The sequence below is a fragment of the Lagenorhynchus albirostris genome, chromosome 9, assembly GCF_949774975.1.
Source record: "Lagenorhynchus albirostris chromosome 9, mLagAlb1.1, whole genome shotgun sequence".
Taxonomy (NCBI): Eukaryota; Metazoa; Chordata; class Mammalia; order Artiodactyla; family Delphinidae; genus Lagenorhynchus; species Lagenorhynchus albirostris.
In genome coordinates, this window is record NC_083103.1 from 51,605,487 (window position 1) to 51,625,734 (window position 20,248).

The 20,248-nt window shown below is 43.7% G+C and overlaps 1 protein-coding gene across 1 annotated transcript in view; it reads right to left on the minus strand.

Annotated features, from left to right (window-relative positions):
* The window catches only part of C2CD3 (C2 domain containing 3 centriole elongation regulator), a 128,636-nt gene that overhangs the window by 12,782 nt on the left and 95,606 nt on the right, over positions 1-20,248 (minus strand). The window contains exons 28-32 of the mRNA XM_060159983.1: positions 19,216-19,349; positions 13,836-13,997; positions 10,168-10,388; positions 7,310-8,228; positions 2,727-2,838 (exon numbers count right to left, since the gene is read on the minus strand). Of these exons, the coding sequence (XP_060015966.1) occupies positions 2,727-2,838; positions 7,310-8,228; positions 10,168-10,388; positions 13,836-13,997; positions 19,216-19,349 (1,548 nt within the window). The remainder of the gene's footprint in view (positions 1-2,726; positions 2,839-7,309; positions 8,229-10,167; positions 10,389-13,835; positions 13,998-19,215; positions 19,350-20,248) is intronic.

Sequence of the window (20,248 nt, forward strand, 5' to 3'; positions counted from 1 at the left end):
CCACAATCCACCTCCTAGAGTAATGAAAATAAAAACAAAAATAAACAAATGGGACCTAATTAAACTTAAAAGCTTTTGCACAGCAAAGGAAACCATAAACAAAACGAAAAGACAACCCACAAAATGGGAGAAAATATTTGCAAATGAAGTGACCGACAAGGGATTAATATCCAAAATATACAAACAGCTCATGCAGCTCAACATCAAAAAAACCAAACAACCCAATCAAAAAATGGGCAGAAGATCTAAATAGACATTTCTCCAAAGAACACATACAGATGGCCAAAAAGCACATGAAAAGATGCTCAACGTGGCTAATTATTAGAGAAATGCAAATCAAAGCCACAATGAGATATCAACCTTACAGCGGTCAGGATGGCCATCATCAAGAAGACTACAAACAACAAATGCTGGCGAGGGTGTAGAGAAAAGGGAACCCTCCTACACTGTTGGTGGGAATGTATGTTGGTGGGAATGTAAATTGGTACAGCCACTATGGAGAACAGTATGGAGGCTCCTTAAAAAACTAAAAATAGAACTACCATATGATCCAGTAATCCCACTCCTGGGTGTGTGTGTGTGTGTGTGTGTGTGTGTGTGTGTGTGCGCGCGCCTGGGTGTGTGTGTGTGTGTGTGTGTGTGTGTGTGTGTGTGTGTGTGTGTGTGTGTGTGTGTGTGTGTGTGTGTGTGTGTGTGTGTGTGTGTGTGTGTGTGTGTGTGTAGCCAAGACATGGAAGCAACCTAAACGTCTATCAACAGAGGAATGGATAAAGAAGATGTGGTACATATATACAATGGAATATTACTCAGCCATAAAAAAAGAGTGAAATAATGCCATTTGCAGCAACATGGATGGACCTAGAGATTATCATACTAAGTGAAGTAACTCAGACAAAGACAAATATCATATGATTTCACTTACATGTGGAATCTAAAAAAACCAATACAAATGAAGTTATTTATAAAACAGAATTAGATTCACAGACTTCAAAAACAAATTTATGGTTCCCAAAGAGGAAAGGTGGCAGGGGGAGGGGTAAATTAGGAGTTTGGGATTAACATACACACACTACTATATATAAAATGGATAATCGGGACTTCCCTGGTGATCCAGTGGCTAAGACTCTGTGCTCCCAATGCAGGGGTCCCAGATTCAATCCCTGGTCAGGGAACTAGATCCCACATGCCACAACTAAGAGTTCACATGCCGCAACTAAAGATCTCACATGCCGCAACTAAAGATCCCACATGCCTCAACTGAAAGATCCTGCACGCAGCAACGAAGATCCTGTGTGCTACAACTAAGACCAGGCACAGCCAAATAAATATTAAAAAAAAAACCCAAAATGGATAATCAATAAGGATCTACTGTATAGCACAGGGAACCCTACTCAATATCCTATAATAACCTATACAGGAAAAGAATCTGAAAAAATATGGATATGTGTATATGTATTACTGAACCAGTTTGCTGTACACCTGAAACTAACATTTTAAATCAACAATACTTCAATCTAAGATAAAAATTAAATAAAAAGAAAAAAAGTCTTCATTGGACTGTTGGTGAGATGAGATGAGCCTAACCATCGCAACTGTACAACCAATAGAAATTTACTCCAAGATTTCATTTACTCTTATAAACTGCGTGCCCAAATAATAAAAAGGAGAATTAAAAATAAAATAAAAGCTCCATGAGGCAGGGGCTTTGTGTCTCCTCCTCAGTACAGCACAGTAGTTAGGAACACAGATTTTGAAACCAGACTGCTTGGGTTCTAATTCTGGTTCTACCACTTAACTACCTGTGTGAGGCAAGTTACTTAATCGCTTTGTGCTTCAGTTTTCTCATCTTAAAATAGGGATAAAAGTATGTACTTCATCAGGTTGCTGAATTAAAGGAGTTAACCTAAAGTGCTTCAAACAGTGCTGGGTACCTGGCAAGCACCACCATGATCATCGTTTTCAGCTTAAACACTGCCTCCTCAGGGAAAGCCTGTTCTTTCTCAGAGCATCTAGGACTCATCACAATTTGTAAATATTTTTTGTTTACTGTTTGTACTCCGTTAAGACAGGGAATTTGCCTTATTTACTACTGCATGCTCAGCACCTAGCACAATGCCTGATACAGCACAGGTACTCAGTAAATATATGCTGAATGATCAGAGAAGCAGATATTATTTCCGTGCCACCTGCGAGAAAGGTCCGGTGCTGTGTCAAGGCAGAAGAGAGCACAGCTAGGATTTGCACCAATGTTCCAACCACCTAACTCAGCTGCATGACGAATGGTTATGAGGTATTCTGTAAACAACAAATAGGTCTAACACTCTGTTACTCTCTTCATCCAGACCTTACTCATCTGCCACAGTCTCCCGAGGTGGGACCTCCTGTTTGAAGCTTCCTCCATTCAAACCCATCTTTGCTTAGTTGGAGCTCCCACAGCACTCAGTATGTGTTTCTTAGCTGAGTCCTGTTTTTACACTTCTGTGCTATTTCTTCTACCTGTCATCTCAGCTGACGATGCCCTTGCTCTTAACACATTTGCTCTTCCTCACTTTTCCCGAGCTCCTCCCACTGCTGGGCCCACAGGATACGCTCAGCACAAGCTTGGAGAGTGACCACTGCCGCTGCCTTTCCAGGAGCATGGCCGGGGCCACTCTGCATTCTGTATGCTTTCATGAAAGAGATGATGACTCTATAGGAAACAGGAGGTCGGCCAGGTGTCCTCTTACCTGATCTGCTGTGGCTGGTGGTGGCAAAGCTGTAGAGAGAGAGAGCATCCGCAGGGAGGCCTCCAACTGCTGGGGAGGTAAAAAGAAGTTGGGCACCACAATGGGCTCTGGGCTATAAAGGTAGTTAAGGGACACAAATACCTAGAAATCTTCCCCAGACAAGCATCTCCTCTGACCTCTACCACCCCTTTGTTTCCCTCCAACTTATTCCTGCCCATGAATCCTTTGCTCAAGTGGTTCCCTCTGCCTGGAAGGCTCTGCAACTCTTAACAAATTGGTCTATACTTTATGGGTCACTTCAGATCCCGCCTCCTCCCGGAACCCTCCTCTAAATCTCAGCCACAGTGACCCCTCCTTTCCTAGTCTAGTGCCCAGTCTGAAACACAGGCTAATGCTTTTTTTTTTTTAATTTTTTTTTTGGCTACGTTGGGTTTTCGTTGCTGCGCATGGGCTTTCTCTAGGTTGTGGAGAGCGGGGGCTACTCTTCGTTGCGGTGAGCGGGCTTCACATTGTGGTGGCTTCTCTGGCGTGGAGCACGGGCTCTAGGCACACAGGCTTCAGTAGTTGTGGTAGGCAGGCTCAGTAGTTGTGGCTCACGGGCTCTAGAGCGCAGGCTCAGTAGTTGTGGTGCACCAGCTTAGTTGCTCCGCAGCATGTGGGATCTTCCCGGACCAGGGCGCAAACCTGTGTCCCCTGCATTGGCAGGTGGATTCTTAACCACTGATTCTTAACCACAGGGAAGCCCGGCTAATGCTTATTTAGTCTGATATGACTCTCAATTTGTCTCCCCCAATATTCCCTAAGCTTCTCAAAGGCAGAGGCGGTGTATTTCCTTCAGTCACCTCACTACTTCCCTAGAGCCCCATGAGGCTGGCAGGTAGCAAGCACTGGGTGATACTTGCCGAGGGCCTGCTGGCCAAAACCTGACAGGGTAGGGGTGGGAAGGTGGCTCCAGGGCAGCATCTTAGGCTGGAAGGTGCTGCCTGGCATTGAAGGAGGGCCTGTCCTCCTGGGTGTTCTGTGCTCACATCCAGAAATGAGGGCTCTGTATAAGTAGGCACAGCTGATCCACCACCTGGACATGAGCCCTAGAAGTCGGGTGCTGTATCTTGCACTTCTCCATATCCTCTGGAGGTACCCAGTACTGTGTTGAGAACACAGTGTTCCACAAATTTGTTCAGTCAAAGCAATGATTCAGTTTAGGAGGGGACTATTTTGATGGTCTATTTGTTTCTGTTCAATAAGCGAAGTATCGTTCTGATGCAAATTGGTCTATCACTGTTCTTCCATGCTAGACTTCGAACTCGAGGAGGGCAAAGATGAGCTCTCTTTCACACTATATTCCTGTCACCTAGCATAGTACCCGAGACACAATAAATGTTCAATAAATATCTACTGAATGAATGAAATGCATCATTTCCTGCTTTGGCTCAAGTCCCTGATTTTTCTACAGAGAGGTGGGGATGGAGTTGGAGATCCTGAAGGGAAAGAGCCCTTTGACTTCAGCCTTCCTCAGAGGCCCCGGTGAGGTAGGACCTATTTGCTGTCACGCTCTGACTGTTGAGGACTCAGCCTGACAGTCAGCTTGGCTGTGAGGTGCCCAGGGTGTGCTGAAACACCAAGCTCCCCTGCTCAGCCCAGCACCACCTGTCTTTCTAAGGGTCTTGCTCCAACAGTAACCTCTGTCACTTATTAGATGGTACCTTCACAAAAGTTCACACTTTGTGCCTGTTCCTTCACCTGTAAGATGGATATAATAATTGTACCTTTTGTTTTGAGAATTAAATGACATTATATATACAAAGTGCTTAGAATGGTGCCTGACACATAGCATGTACTCAGTAAATGTCAGCCCTTCCTGTCTCCCCAGTTGAGGGGGAAAAGTCACCACTGGTTCCCTCACACCTACTGAAATCTGCTTTCCATCCCCACCTCTGCACTGTCCTCCTAATGCTAAAGCCAGCAAATACATGTCAGTCCACATTGTGCTGGACTTGTCTTAAGCATCAGGGTGCTGACCACCACTCCCCGAAACCCTGCCGCGCCCATCTCTCTCGCCGGCCCTCCTCCACCTCCGCCATGGGCGCGTCTGCTCTCCCTGCCCTCATGTACTGGTGATCCTCAGGGCTCTGTCTTGTGTGTGTGGCTCTCCCTTTCCCTGTCTCCTTGCTGTTCTTGTCTGTTTCCAGAGATATCTACCTTTATAGCTGATCTCATCCTGAACTCCGGGCCTGCATTTCCTCCTGGACGTCTCACAGGCACATGTGCAAAATAGAAATCTGCCTCTTCCCTCCAAACTGTCTGCCTTCATTTGCTATTTCCTACCTAGTAAATGACCTAACTTGTGACAGAAATCTCTCAGTCATACTTCTATTTTCCTCTTTCTCACCCTGCCCCTATCAGATCCCTCCTCCTTTTCCTCATCATAAAACAGTCTATGCTTTAGGTCAGACTTTCTTCATCTTTCATTATTACTGCAAGTTTCCTACCTGGTCTCCTTGCTTCTGGTCTCCACTGACCTAATCCACCCTCTACAAGGCACTGGGAGAATTTTCTAATATGTAAATCTGACCAATCATACGCTTGCTTAACATTTACTGAACACTATTTACGCACCAGGCACTATGCTAGGTAGTTTACATTGTTAATTCAATTTTCACAACAACCCCACAAGAAAACTACTGTTATTACTTATTTATTTAAAGATAAGGAAACTGAAGTTTAATCTGCTAACAAAACAGAGTCCAAGTACCTTAGCCAGATATAAAAGGCCCCTTCAGATCCAGTCCAGCTTCACCCCTCACCATCCTTCTTATCTGGGGGCTCTAACCACAGTGACTTCTGCCCACAGGCTAGGCTCCTTCAAGTGGCTACGCCTCTGCGCACACAGTTCGCTGTGACTAGAACGTTCTTGTCCCTGCCTACAGAATGGCTATTCATCTTTGAGGTCCAGCTCTACTGTCTCTCTTTCTGGGATACCTCCAGAGTTATGGCAGCTTCCACCTCTTGTTCTCTAGCATTTTGTCCATGCCTTAGAACAATAAAGGCTATTTATCACTGCCTATTTACTGTTACTGTCATTACCTGTCTCCTACCTCATAACGGGAACTTCTCGAGGTAAGGTCTGATTCAAATCTCTGTCGTCATTACACAGCACCAGGCCTGGCAATACTCACTTTTTGAAAGAATGAGTAGTCGGGAAGGCCCGAATTAAAGCAGTGCCCTTAGGACCTGGCACATGTGACTGCTCCTCCACTGACCATAAATTCTGAGCACAACTAAATCGACTGCAGAGGCAGAAACATCAGAAGCCAGGAAGAATGAGGCCAGGAAAGAACACCGAGGCACTCTGCTTTCAGTGCTCAGCCTCTCGCCATTTCACGCTTTAAGCCTCTCCTGAGCCCATACCCCCTACCCTCAGGTTTCTCTCTGCCTTGCATCAAGAATCACATCTGTGTGGTACGTACAAATGTTCCCACTTATTTGATTTTCTCAAGAATCCTGTGAAACTGATAGCTCATTTCAATCTATATTTACTGATCCTTTCTGTGTGTCATGTCTGGGGACATGGAGAAAGACAAGGTCCTTGACCTCCTTGGGAATGTACAGTCTGGTGGGTAAGGGATTATTACCTCCATCTTATAGGTGAAGAAATCAAGGCTCAGAAAGGTTAAACTATACGCTTGATGTTACACAAGTAGTAAAAGCTGGGTCCGAAAGGTCGAAGTCAGGCCCCCTGATTTCTAGTGGAGAAAGGACTGCAAAGCACTACAAAGGCAGCCTGCTTCACCCACCAGCCCTGCAATAACCCCTGCTTATTGTTGGGATATCAGGTGAGCTGATGTGATCAGCTGGTTAGGCTACAGATGTGAGGGCTACTGATGGTCCCAAGTGGTTTCCTTTCCCCATAACATGCCCATCTGCATTTCAAAGGAGGAAGAGGGGGAATGTCAGATGCCCCTCTCCCCATCAACACTGCCATCCTGGGGGGGCTTGGGTAAGACCATTTCAACAGTGCCCACTTTCCCCTCCCCTTGGACCCATCACTTGCCTTTAAAAAAAGTTAATTAGGCAAGTCACTAAAACCCTGAGTCTCCGTTTCATTACATGCAAAATAGAAATGATACCAACTTTAAAGACTTGTGTGGCCGAATGCAAAATGTACGTAAAGTGCCTGGCACACGGTAAATGCTCAATCCGTGGTAGGACTCTTCTTTCTCTATACCCTCCCCTGAAATTTCAACTGAGATTAATGGTCTCATTCCTTAGATGCAGAACTTTGCCTTCAGGTATAAAATACCCAGAGATTAATCAGATAAATCAGGCTAGGATAGGCTAATGAATGTACTACCAACATCTAAACCCAGTACGAAGCATTATACTTCAGAGGCCTGATGATAATGGTAGAATCGTAGCACCTGATCAGTACAGGTGAGTCTTCAGCAGGAAGGGGCTCCCCATGCCCCTGAGTGCATTCTATGAGGGGGGACACTGCTCACGCTCATGCGGCTGGCCTAAGCACCGGCACCCAAAATGCCTAGAGATGGCTTAAGGGGCTACCTGGGGGAAACACCAAAGGATACAGAAGGATGCTCTGCTTCGTGGACACCTCTGACCCAGATGTCTGCTGCTTCTGCCTGATGTCAGGGCAGTTGATGGGTGGCTGCTTATGGTTTTCCCTTCTGCTCTGGGAGGCTGGGTGTAGAGGGAGCTTCTCAGAGCTATCAGCAGAGTCACTTAGCTCATCAGACGCCACTTCCTTCTCAGCCTGGGCCTCTGGCTTGGGCTCCTGGTCCTGGCCTGCCTTTGGTGAGTGCCACCCAACACAGGTTTTGCTCTGTTGGGCTCCTGAGAGTGTCACATGGGAGCTGAGCTGAGGGCCTGCTGAGGCAGGCTCTCCAATCCTGGCCTTACAGGCCATGTCCTCACAAGGAACAATACTTTGGCTAGGAGAGCCCTGCCTATGCAAGTGGGGGTTAACAGTCCTTTCCGGGCTGGACAGAAAGCTACTTCTGACCTTGAGCTCCTCTCTGGGGAAAGGCTCTGAAGGACAAGAGGGGCCTTCCCTCTGCCCCTCATCAGGCTGAGGGCTGATGATCTCACTTGCATCTGACATGAAACTGGACCAAGGGCTAGTTTTGTCTGTCACGGTGGTGACCTCATTGAGGGCCCTGGGCTCAATGATGTCTTCTTCATAGTCCTCATCACTGTAGGCCAGGCCTGCCCTGGTGTCCTCACTGCTCTGCATTCTTGTGGTAGGTACCGTGTGCCCCAGGGCCTCGTGAAGCATTCCTCTTCCACCTGAAGTCTCTTCAAGAGTAGAGGGAGGTGGGGAGTTTCTGCCCTCATCTGGAGCTCTTGCCAATGGCAGGTCTGGAGTTGTGCTTCGTTCTTGCGTGGCTATGTCCTGAGCATCTGGGAGGGTGGTGACTTCTCTGCTTCTACTCCTCGCTTGGTGAGAACGCAAAGATCCTTGGGAGTTCCGGGTGATAGTCTGCAGATCTAAACAGTAACAGATATCACTCTTACTACAAGGTAGGGCCCCAGACCACTCAACTTTCCCACATTAGCTTCTAGTTTCAGATGTAGTCTTGCAATCAGACCTTTGAACAAACCTTAAAGATAATAGTTAATTTGCCCCCAAGAGTCAGTGAAACTATATTCAAGGCGGTACAATTTCTAGCATTTTATTCTAATATCAGAGGACCAAAATCATTTATAGCTGTGGTTACGTCTGTGGAAACACTTTCAGAGACTATCTGCTCATGCTCAGGAATTCTTGGGAGCTGGGAGTCCTGGTAGGAATGTTCATGCTTCCATTTACTTCAGTAATTACCTATATTAAAAACCAAAATGAGAATCCACTTATTTACCTATTTGATGACAGCTATTAGAACTATTTTATTTGGAAAATAAAAGCAAAGAAATACCCATGAACCAAATGATAAGGCTGTGGAGATCTGTGAAGAAAATGGAGGCGGCATGGTGTGCTGGAAAGAGCACAGGCTTTGGAGCCAGTCAGGCTTGGGTTCAAATCTCTACTGTCACTTGTCAATTTTGTGGTTACGAGCAAACTACCCTGAGTCTGTTTATCTTTAAAATGTGATAAAACACCACCTTTTTCACAGCGTTACGGTGAAAAATATATGAGATAAATGGGCATACATTGTGTAGCACATATATAGGCATTCAGTAACTCCTTTCAAAATTCATCCTCTCCTTGTGAAAATCAGTTCTCCTTCCGTCATCCCCTTGCTTAGAACTCCCCTTTTTCTTCCAGGATAAAGATTAAACTACTAAGCTTGCCTTCAAGGCCCTTCGGCTTCAAGCCTTTGATTCTCCTCACTCTCCTCTTTTAATATGACCTTTAAAGGGATTCTCCTTATCCACTCTCACCTCCACCCCAGACAAGCCTCCCTCTGTTTTGCTCTTATGCTTTCTTTCTGGGGGGCAGCTTCTTTGGTTGACTATAGAATGCATGCTTGATGAAAGCACAGACAATGCCTGTCTTGTCCACCACTGTATCCTGCCAGAACTAGTGACACAGTAATGCCTGGCACGGTTGGTGCTCAATAAACAGTAAGTGGAAGCCAAACACAGAGTACACTTCTGTGGTCCTGGCTACCAAAAGGTTAGGTATCTGGGAGAAGAGGGCAGGAAGGTTTGTGTCTAATATCAACCATGGTGGCTTGCTTTCCCTTTAAAGAGAAAAAACTGAACTTATTCATCCCTGTGTAGAATCTATACATTCTGCTTGAGAAAAATGATCCCGGGAATTCCCTGGCAGTCCAGTGGTTAGGACTCTGTGCTTTCACTGCTGAGGGCCCGGGTTCAATCCCTGGTCGGGGAGCTAAGATCGCGGTGTGGCCAAGAAAAAAAAAAATCTCCCTGAATGATATCAATACAGTCAAAGTGAGAACCACCACTTAAGGGGGCTTTTCAAAGGGTAGACTATGGACCAACAACACCTAGAATCATCTGGGGTGCTTGCTAAAAGTGTAGTCTTCTGGCCTCTGAGAATTAAAATCTGAAATATGTTTGTAGCTGAGTTTTTCTGAAAATAAAGTGGCACGAGTTCACGAACTGCCACTGAAGAACTCATCTAATCCATTCCCCTTTTTCTGGTTGGGGAAACTGAAGCTCAAGAAGGGAAAGGGTATGCTCAGAGTCAAACAGTTAAGTCCGTGCCACAAACCCACCAAGGACTCGACTTGGGTCCCCTGCCTCTCAGTCCCATGTTCTTTCCATTGCACATGTCCCAGTGCCACGCTACTACGTCTCTCCTTTCAAAAGGAAGACAGTAAATAAGTAAGGAAGAAAGATGGTGAAAGCTATTGGTCTCTATTTGCCATAAAGACTTGTCTGAAGGCACACATTCAAATGCTTTTTGAATAAGTACCCATGACCATAACTCCTCAACAAGAGCGGCCCTGAGCCATACCCGTGATTAACGAGCTGACTTGCAACACCAGGTTATTGGATTTCTCCAGGATGCAATGGCTTTCGGGGTCTAGGCTGCTGGCTCCTGGCCGAAGATGGTCCCCCTGACTCTCTTGGCACTGCGAGATGGCAGTATGGGTCTGAGGACTGAGGGGAAGTAAAGGCTTGGTGAGCTTCTGGCTGAAGTACTGCTGGATCTGATCTAGCTCACTCAGATTCCTCCTGCAAAAGAAGAAGGGGAGAAGAAAAAAGGGTCATTCACTGGGATTATGAGCATCTTCTATGTTCCCCTGACCTTCCATTGCTTGAGCTAGGACCTTAGCATCTCTCACTTGGTCTATTAACAGCAGGGCCCCTCTCTCTCCAATCCACCAATTCATCCTTCACCTCTCTGACTACAATCGCACTGCCGGGGACAACATTTTCCCCCTCTATCTGGCTAATGGGATTCCTCTTCTGATGTCCAGCAAGTCCTACCTCCTTATAGGGAACCATTCTTATCATCATTCCAGTCCTCACTTCCCCTTACTCTGGACTAGCACTGACCTCTGCTACCTTTTAACCATTCCTGATGGAATGGTTCAAGCAAGTGACCTTCAAGCAAGTGACCTCTTCCAGCAAGCCTTCCCTGACTCTCTAAGTTGGTTTAAGGGCCGCTCCTCTGTGCTCTAGTCTTTCTGTACTCTTCAACCATATCATTTGTTTGTTTCACATCAATTTCCCTTGATGTGATGTGAACTCTGTGCTGGTTCCTTTATATCTACTGCACCCAGCACAGTGCTTGGCACAAAATAAATGAATGCTGAATGGATAAATAGACATGAATAAATGGGCTTTACAAAAATCTTCTATTCAAAAACCTTTAATTGGGGCCCATTCATTCTTACTACTCCGAGGAGAAATCACACCAACTATTACCACCTTCACTTGCATAGGATTTTACGTTTTATGCTTTCAAACACATTACCTTGTTTAATTCTCATCCAACCAGATGAGATCAGTAATTACTGTTTTACAAATAAGGAATGTGAGGGTCAGAGAATTTAAGTGATTTGTCTAGGGTAAGAAGTAGCATGCAGCTACTCAGAAATTGGAACTCCAAGACTTATGCTTTTTCCATTATAGTACATGGGCTCTGTCCCAACTGGTTTCATTTCTGCCTCACACCCCTGCAGGCTAGAACCCGAGTTCAAGCTGCTCCCTGCTCTGTCCCTGTCCTATTCAGGGGTGCAGCTTGTATTTCTCCTTTTCAAAGTCCATTGCCCCAAGTCATTAGGCCACCTCTCCCTTAAACTTCTTCACTCTTAGCATCTAACCTTCTGCCTTAGATTTTCCCTTAGTTTTCTCATTATGTGTTAGTTTAGTTTCCCTAACTAGGCCATGCGCGTCTGGTAATAGAAGATAACATCTCAAACTTCTCTATTTCTCTAGTATACTCAGTGTGCCTGGCACAGCTTGCACAACTCAGTCACTAAATAACTGTGAAGTAAACAGAAAGTCTTTCTATCCTTTTGTTAAGAACAGTCTGCATATCTTAGAGTCAAACGTAAATTAAATGAGAGGACAAAGCTGATCCTTATTCTATCACTAGAAGCCACAACTCTATCAAATCATAGTGGATTTACTTAGGTGTCTATATCTGGGTTTATGCCACATAGATAAATACCTGTAGCAGGAACATGCAGACAAATGTCAACTTGGTGAAACTTTAGAAAATATGCAAACCCAACTGGCCTTGTCAGAGGTTCTGGGTATAGAACCTATTAACACCTAGCTGCAAATTCCTCATTTGTGGGAAAAGTTTGGTAATACTTGCCCTGCAGGCCTCACAGGATTGCTGTGACTCAAATGAAACACTGCTTTAGGGCTCCATGAACCCAAGGAAGTAATGCAAAATTGACATTATCTTGTTTCATCTCAGTTTCGTAGAGAATTTGTCTACGGCAGTGGTTCTCAAAACCTGGCGCTAGGACTGGCAGCATCAGCATCACCTGAGAAGTTGTCAGAAATGCAAATTCTCAGGCCCTATCCTAGACCTACTGAATCAAGAACTGTATGGGTAAGTCCCAGCAATAACTGTTTTAATAAGCTCTTCATGTGATTCTGACACACACTAAATTTTGAGAACCACTCCTCCAGGGCAGTGGTTTTTAGCCTGATGGTTTTAGCTCCAAGGGGATATTCAGCAATGTATGGAGACATTTTTGGTTGTCACAGCTGGGAGAGGGGTGCTACTAATATTTAGTGGATAGAGACCAGGGATGCTGCTAAATATCCTACGATGCACAGGACAGGCCCCCACAGGCAAAATATCTGGCCCAAATGTCAACAGTGCTGAGGCTGAGAGAAACTGCTCTAGGGTGAGGGAGAGTTTCTTTCTCTCCTTCCTCAGTGGGTGCTAAAGTATGTCAATTGAATGGACCAATAAAATGCAGCCACACTGTTGATGGTTTTACTTAGCCTCCAATCTCCAGCATCTTCCTAGAATGAGAATCTGAACATATTACTTTCTTATAAGTTTGAGCAATTTCCCAGTCTATAGCATGACTGCTCAGTCCTTTCTAACCCATGTCCCACCAAAAAAGATTTGCCAATCTTTCATTCTGAGCTTGTTTTATGAAATCAAATAAAATAATAGATTAGTTTTTTCAAAAAATAAAATCCTTTTTTATATTTGCTTCCTCAAACTTTACACATTCTCTTCCTCCCGACCCCATCACTTTCCATTTGAGAATCACTGTTGTAAAAGTGCAAACTCTTGGCCTGACATTCAAGGCCCTTCAAGAACTGACTCCCACACAGCTTGCCCTGCTCCCTACATCTTATGCTCAGCCTCACCCTAACTGCACTGCTGGTATCTCCCCAAACTGGGCTTATTGTTTCATGCTCCTGGCCTTAGCACATTTTTTTTCTGCACAGAATGCCCTTCATATTTGTTGACTTATTCCTTTAAAGACCAGTTCAAATGTGACTTCTTTATATCTTTCCATGTACCTTATCTTACTCATTCCTCCATGTATCCTTGGCCAGGAAACCTGGAACTCTTATCATACATGGTTATAATTATAATGGCAACATGGCTGTCTCCTCTGCTGGGAATGGCAGAGCCAGGATTGGAAATCAAGTCTATCTGACTCTGGAGCCAAGTCCTTTCCATTGCACCACACTTCTTACTAGGTAATCCAGGGGCTGATCCAAATGATCTCTAATGGTCCTTTCAATTCTCACAGTGCTTTTCTGGCTTAGATGCTGACTAAACTAAGAAAGAGATAGGGAAGCATTAACAGGACAGATGCTGGTCTGGAAGAATCCAGTGGCTGTGAGGATAAAGACAGTGAGACAGCAGGCAGGATCAGGCTTCATAAATTGTACAGTAGATGTGAGGGTGGTTATTATTAAGTTTGATGACCAATCTAAAGTTTCTATATTTATAGATGGACCAGAAATATAGCCCCCTGAAGGACTGGAAGGCCCCAAGCTGAGACAGATTCATCTGTGAGGAATCCTGTGAGGCTCCAGGTCCACTTCGAAGCTAACATACACGAAAGCCCTTGCTAAACATCCCGGAGCGGTGGTAGCTGATAGAAAGCAGTACTGCAGGTTGCCTTTGCCCCTTCACCCTGCGCTCCACTATGGTTCCCTGTGTCTTTACTCAGCAGAGAGCCTCACCTGAGGGAAGTCAGAATGGAAGTATGGGAGGAAAAGGGTGATGTGGTCAGTTTGTCATCACTTGGCAAGATTGCCTCTCCCTGCTGCAGGGATTCATGGAATCGGCGGATGTTCTGCACATGCTCTTCATGGCGTGATGCCTTGCTTCTTGTGGTACTGCTTCTATCAGGAATAAATGGGGGCAAAATAAATTCCCAACCAATGAGAAAACAAACAATAAATTCGTGACAACAAACAAATCACCCTCCTGACATGGTACCGCAAATCCATCCCCACTACCACAGTTCTGGCTTCATCGACTCAATTGCTTGGATTATAATCATCTCCTGAAAATTCTGTCTTCAGTCTTATTCATTCCCCTTTTATAAATTCTCTACATTATAGCCTCAGTGATTTTTTAAAAACACAGAACTGAAATAACAATAACAACATTTATGGAGTCCTTATTATGTGCCAAGCACTGTTCTAAGCATTCAACATATACTAACCTATTCAATTACTATCATTCCTTTCTAGCTTTGGCTTCTCTTTTTTTATCTTTAGAACAAATTTCAAGTTCCTTAGCATGGTATTCAAGAACTTGATCCCAGCAATAATCATCTTCTTTTTGTTTTTAATTAATTAATATTTATTTATTTAAGAATTAATTAATTTATTTTTGGCTTAGTTGGGTCTTAGTTGTGGCACGTGGGATCTTTCGTTGTGGCACACGGGCTCTTCATTGCGGTGCACAGGCTTCTCTTTAGCTGTGGCGCGTGTGGGCTCCAGAGTGCATGGGCTCTGTAGTTGTGGCACATGGGCTCTCTAGTCGTGGTGTGCGGGCTCAATTGTCCCGCGGCATGTGGGATCTTAGTTCTCCAACCAGGGATCAAACCTGCGTCCCCTGCATTGGAAGGCTGATTCTTAACCACTGGACCATCAGGAAAGTCCCTTCTTCTTTTTAAATAACAGCTTCATTGAGATATAATTCACATACCAAAGAATTCACCCATTTGAAGTGTACAATTCAATGGATTTTAATATATTCAGAGCTGTGCAACCATCAGCACAATCAATTTTAGAATATTTTCATCACTCTAAAAAGAAATCCTACCCCTAACAGCCATTACTCCATACTTCCTCCTCTCCCCTGACCCTCCACCCAAACCTCCCAGCCCTACGCAACTGCTAATCCACTTCCTGTCTCTACAGATTTGCCTATTCCAGATATTTTATATTAATGGGATCATACATATGTGATGTTTTGTGACTAGCTTCTTCCATTTAGCATAATGTTTTCAAGCTTAATCTATGTGGTAGCATATATCAGTACTTCATTCCTTTTCATGGCTGAATAATTTTCCATTGTATAGATATATCACATTTTGTTTATCTACTTATCAGTTGATAGACATTTGGGTTGTTTCTAATTTTTGGTTATTAGGAATAATGCTGCTACAAACAATCATGTACAAGTTTTTGTGTGGACATATGTTTTCATTTCTCTTGGGTATATATATAGGAGTGAAAGTACTGGATCATATGGTTACTCTATGTTTAACCTTTTAAGGAACTGCCAGACTGTTTTTCAAAACAGCTGCACCATTCTACATTCCCACAAGCCATGTATGAGGATTCTAATTTCTCCATATCCTCCCCAACACTTGTGATAATTTTTCTTTTTGATTACAGCCATCCTAGTGGATGTGAAATGGTATGTCATTATAGTTTTCATTTATATTTCCCTGATGGCTAATGACATCAAACACCTTTCATGTGCTTATTGGCCATTTGTATATCTTCTTTAGAGATATATCTATTCAGATCATTTGCTTATTTTTTTTATTTTTTTGCAGTACGTGGGCCTCTCACTGTTGTGGCCTCTCCCGTTGCGGAGCACAGGCTCTGGACGCGCAGGCTCAGTGGCCATGGCTCACGGGCCCAGCTGCTCCGCAGCATGTGGGATCTTCCCGGACCGGGGCACGAACCCGCGTCCCCTGCATTGGCAGGCGGACTCTCAACCACTCTGCCACCAGGGAAGCCCCATTTGCTTTTTTTTTTTTTTTTGTGGTACGCGGGCCTCTCCCCGCTGTGGCCTCTCCTGTTGCGGAGCACAGGCTCCGGACACGCAGGCTCAGCAGCCATGGCTCACAGGCCTAGTGGCTCTGCGGCATGTGGGGTCTTCCCGGACCGGGGCACGAACCCGTGTCCCCTGCATTGGCAGGCGGACTCTCAACCACTGCGCCACCAGGGAAGCCCATTTGCTTATTTTTAATTGAGTTATTTGCTTTATATTATTAAGTTGTAAGAACTCTTTATATATTCTGGATACAAGTCTCTTATCAGATCTGTGATTTGCAAATATTTTCTCACATTCTGTGGGTTGTCTTTTCACTTTCTTGGTATCGTTTGTAGAAGGAAAGTTTTAAATTTTGATGAATCCAATTTATATTTTCCTTTGTTGCTTGTACTTCTGGTGTCATATCTAAGGAATCATTGCCTAATCGAAGGTTATAAAAATTTACTATGTTTTCTTCTAAGAGTTTTTATAGTTTTAGCTCTTATATTTAGATATAGGACCCATTTGGAGTTAGTTTTGTATATGGTCTGAGGAAGGGGGTCCCACTTCAGTCTTCTGCTTGTGGATATCCAGTTGTTCCAAGACATTTCTTGAAAAAAGACTATTCTTATTATTAAACCATCTTGGCATGTTTGACATCTTGGCATCCTTGGCACATGGGTTTATTTCTGGATTCTCAATTCTATTCTGTTGATCTTTATTTCTATCCTTATACCAGTGCTGTATTGTTTACTGTAGCTTTGTAGTAAGTTTTGAAATTGGGAATGTTTTTCTTCCTTTTCAAGATTGTTTTGCCTATTCTGTGTCCCTTAAATTTCCATATGAATTTTAGGACTAGCTTGCCCATTTCCATAAGGAATCCAGCAGGGACTGTGATATAGGGAGTATGTTGAATCTACAGATCAATTTGGGGAACTGATCTTAACAATATTAAGTCTTCCAATCCATGAACATGGGATATCTTTCCATTTATTTATAACTTCTTTAATTTATTTCAACAATGGTTTATAGTTTTCAGAGAAAACGTTCTGTACTTTTTTGGTTAAATTTATTCTTAAGTATTTTATTCTTTTTGATGCTATTGTAAATGGAATCATCTTTTCAATTTCTTTTTGGATTATTCATTGCTGATGTACAGAAACACAACTGATTTTGTATATTATATTTTAAAAGTTTCTCAGTTTGGGGGTGTGTTGCAGGGAGGGATAAATTAGAAGGTTGGGATTAACATATACACACTACTATATATAAAACAGATCACTGGGAATTCCCTGGTGGTCCAGCAGTTAGGACTCTGTGCTTCCAATGCAGGGGGCACAGGTTTGATTCCTGGTTGGGAGACAGATCTTGCATGCTGCACAGCACGGCCGAAAAAATTAAAAAATTAAAAAAAAAAAGATAACCAACAGGGACCTACTGTATAGCACAGGGAACTATACTCAATATTTTGTAATAACCTATAAGGGAAAAGAATCTGAAAAGGAATATATATATATATAAAATCACTGAATTACTGTGCTGTACACCTGAAACTAACATGATATTGTAAATCAACTATACTTCAATAAAAATAAAAATTTAAAAAAATTGTAAGAAATTAAAAAGTGTCCCCATTTAAATTTCTAATATGGTAAAAACTGATAGCTATAACCTACAGAAACAAACCTCTTTGAGGTCATCAATAATTTTTAAGAGTATAAGGGGGTTCTGAAGTGGAAATGTTTGAGAACCACTGCTTTATTAAAGTATAACTGGTATATAATAAACTTCACATATTTAAAGTGTACAATATGTATTTTAACATATATGTACCTCTAAGGAAACCATTACCACACACATTAAGATAATGAACATATCCATCACCCCTAAAAGTTTCCTCCTGTCCTTTGTAATTCCTCCCTCTTTCCCGCTCCATTCATCCTGCCTTATCCCTAGGCAACCACTGATTTTCTTTCTGTCACTATAGATTAGTACACATTTTCTAGAATTTTATATAAATGGAATCATATACAATGTACTCTTTGTCTAGCTTGTCTCTCTCAGCATAATTATTCTCTCAGCATAATTATTCTGATATTCCTTTGATTGTCTCACTGATTGGCTATGGTCAACGTAACACCTATAAAATAGATATTGGGATCTAGGATTTCACATACACATGGGATCCCTTCATGCAGAGGGCAGAGGCTCTCTTCATGTGGTAGGAAAGCTACATAGCACTGAAATGGGTCTTTGAGTGGCTAAGCAGTATTAGAGTATCTTTCTTGGAATAAAGGGTCTACTCAGTAACTGCTGCTGTAGGAGTAGCTTGTATAAGATCCCTTGCCTTCTCCCTGAGGTAGAGAGAGAGACAAGGAAAAGACTGATGGAGGCAGGGGAATGCCAAATGACACTAGGGCCTGAGGGGAATGGGGTGGAAAGAAGCAATCTTAGTCTTAGATTCTACCCTTTGACAGGATGGAATATGCTCTAGTCCTGATATCCATTTGCATATCCACAGTTGGCTAGGTGAAAAGGGTGGGCCAACTGCTTTTCACAAAATAACCTGGCATGTAGGTTTGGGAGGGGAAGGGTCATGATATGTTTCTCACACAGCTGATGACTGATTTTACGGATGAAGGTTAAGGCCTCTGAGGAAAAGAGAAAAGAGTCCCTTGCACTGAAGCTACCCTTTTTTTTTTTTTTTTGCGGTACGCGGGCCTCTCCCCGCTGTGGCCTCTCCCGTTGCGGAGCACAGGCTCCGGACGTGCAGGCTCAGTGGCCATGGCTCATGGGCCCAGCCGCTCTGCGGCATGTGGGATCTTCCTGGACCGGGGCACGAACCCGTGTACCCTGCATTGGCAGGCGGACTCTCAACCACTGCGCCACCATGGAAGCCCGAAGCTACCCTTTTGATAGCAGTAAAACTTCCCTTTTTTTTTTCCTAAAAAAATATTTATTTATTTATTTTTGGCTGTGATGGGTCTTATTTGCAGCATGCGGGATCTTTCATTGCGGCACACAGGCTCTCTAGTTTTGGCGTGCAGGCTCAGTTGCTCTGCAGCACGTGGGATCTTAGTTCCCCGACCACGGATCGAGCCTGTGTCCCCTGCATTGGAAGGCAGATTCTTAACCACTGGACCACCAGGGAAGTCCCTAGTTTCTATCTTATAAAAATTCTTTTCATAGGATCTTGGGGTTCCCAGGGGTTATGAAAGAAGGTCAATTGTCTTTCCCTGTCTCTCATTTCTTCCTCTAATAAAGGAAAGAGAGAAATGACAAGCTAGTTGGCACACTTCCACTCTTGACCCCATTTCCTTCTATCATAAAGAAATCACTCACCTCCCAGGAGAGGAGAAATCAACCTCCTTTGATGAGGTGTGAACAAGTTGTTCTGGAGTCTGTCCTGCAATGCAGCCAGGGAATGCACCATACATATCAGAGGCAGGGAAGGAAAAGGTACTATATATTGGGATCTGTAGAAGCAAAGAGAAAAATAGCACACTTGTTGCCACAAATCCTTTTGGAAAAAAGCAGTATAAATAAATTTGTAAAATTTATCGTATGCATATAATTTATTATTTTCTATGTATTTGAACACTGTACTAAGCAAGGTACATGCATTTTCTCGTTTAAACATCACAATCTTATGAGGTAGGTACTATTATTATCCCCATTTTACAGACTACATTATCAGACTGCTTTTTTTAATTTTTAAAAAACATTTAATTAATTAATTAATTTTTGCCTGCATTGGGTTTTTGTTGCTGCGCGTGGGCTTTCTCTAGTTGTGGCAAGCGGGGGCTACTCTTCGTTTCAGTGCACAGGCTTCTCATTGTCGTGGCTTCTCTTGTTGCCGAGCACGGGCTCTAGGCACGCAGGCCTCAGCAGCTGTGGCTCGTGGGCTCAGTAGTTGTGGCTCGTGGGCTCTACAGCTCATGCTCAGTAGTTGTGGTGCACAGGCTTAGCTGCTCCACGGCATGTGGGATCTTCCTGGACCAGGGATCAAACCCGTGTCCCCTGCATTGGCAGGCGGATTCCCAACTGCTGCGCCATGAGGAAGCCCTCAGACTGCTTTTTAAAGGCTGTTTTATTTTTATTTATGCTCTTGTTTCCTCCACTAGTTTGTGAACTCCTGGCTGGACATCTTACATTTTCCTTACATGTGAGGATAATCTGGCTGTGATATTCCTTGTCTCACGATTACCAGGGTTGATGTAAAGAAAAGACCCTCCTATATGGGGACTATTTAAACTCTTTGTCATTTTTCTCACACATGCATTTATTCACTCATTCATTCATTTGATATTTACTGATGCCCACTTTACCAAACCCTGGGCCAGGCATGCGTGACAGACAGATGAGTAAAACACAG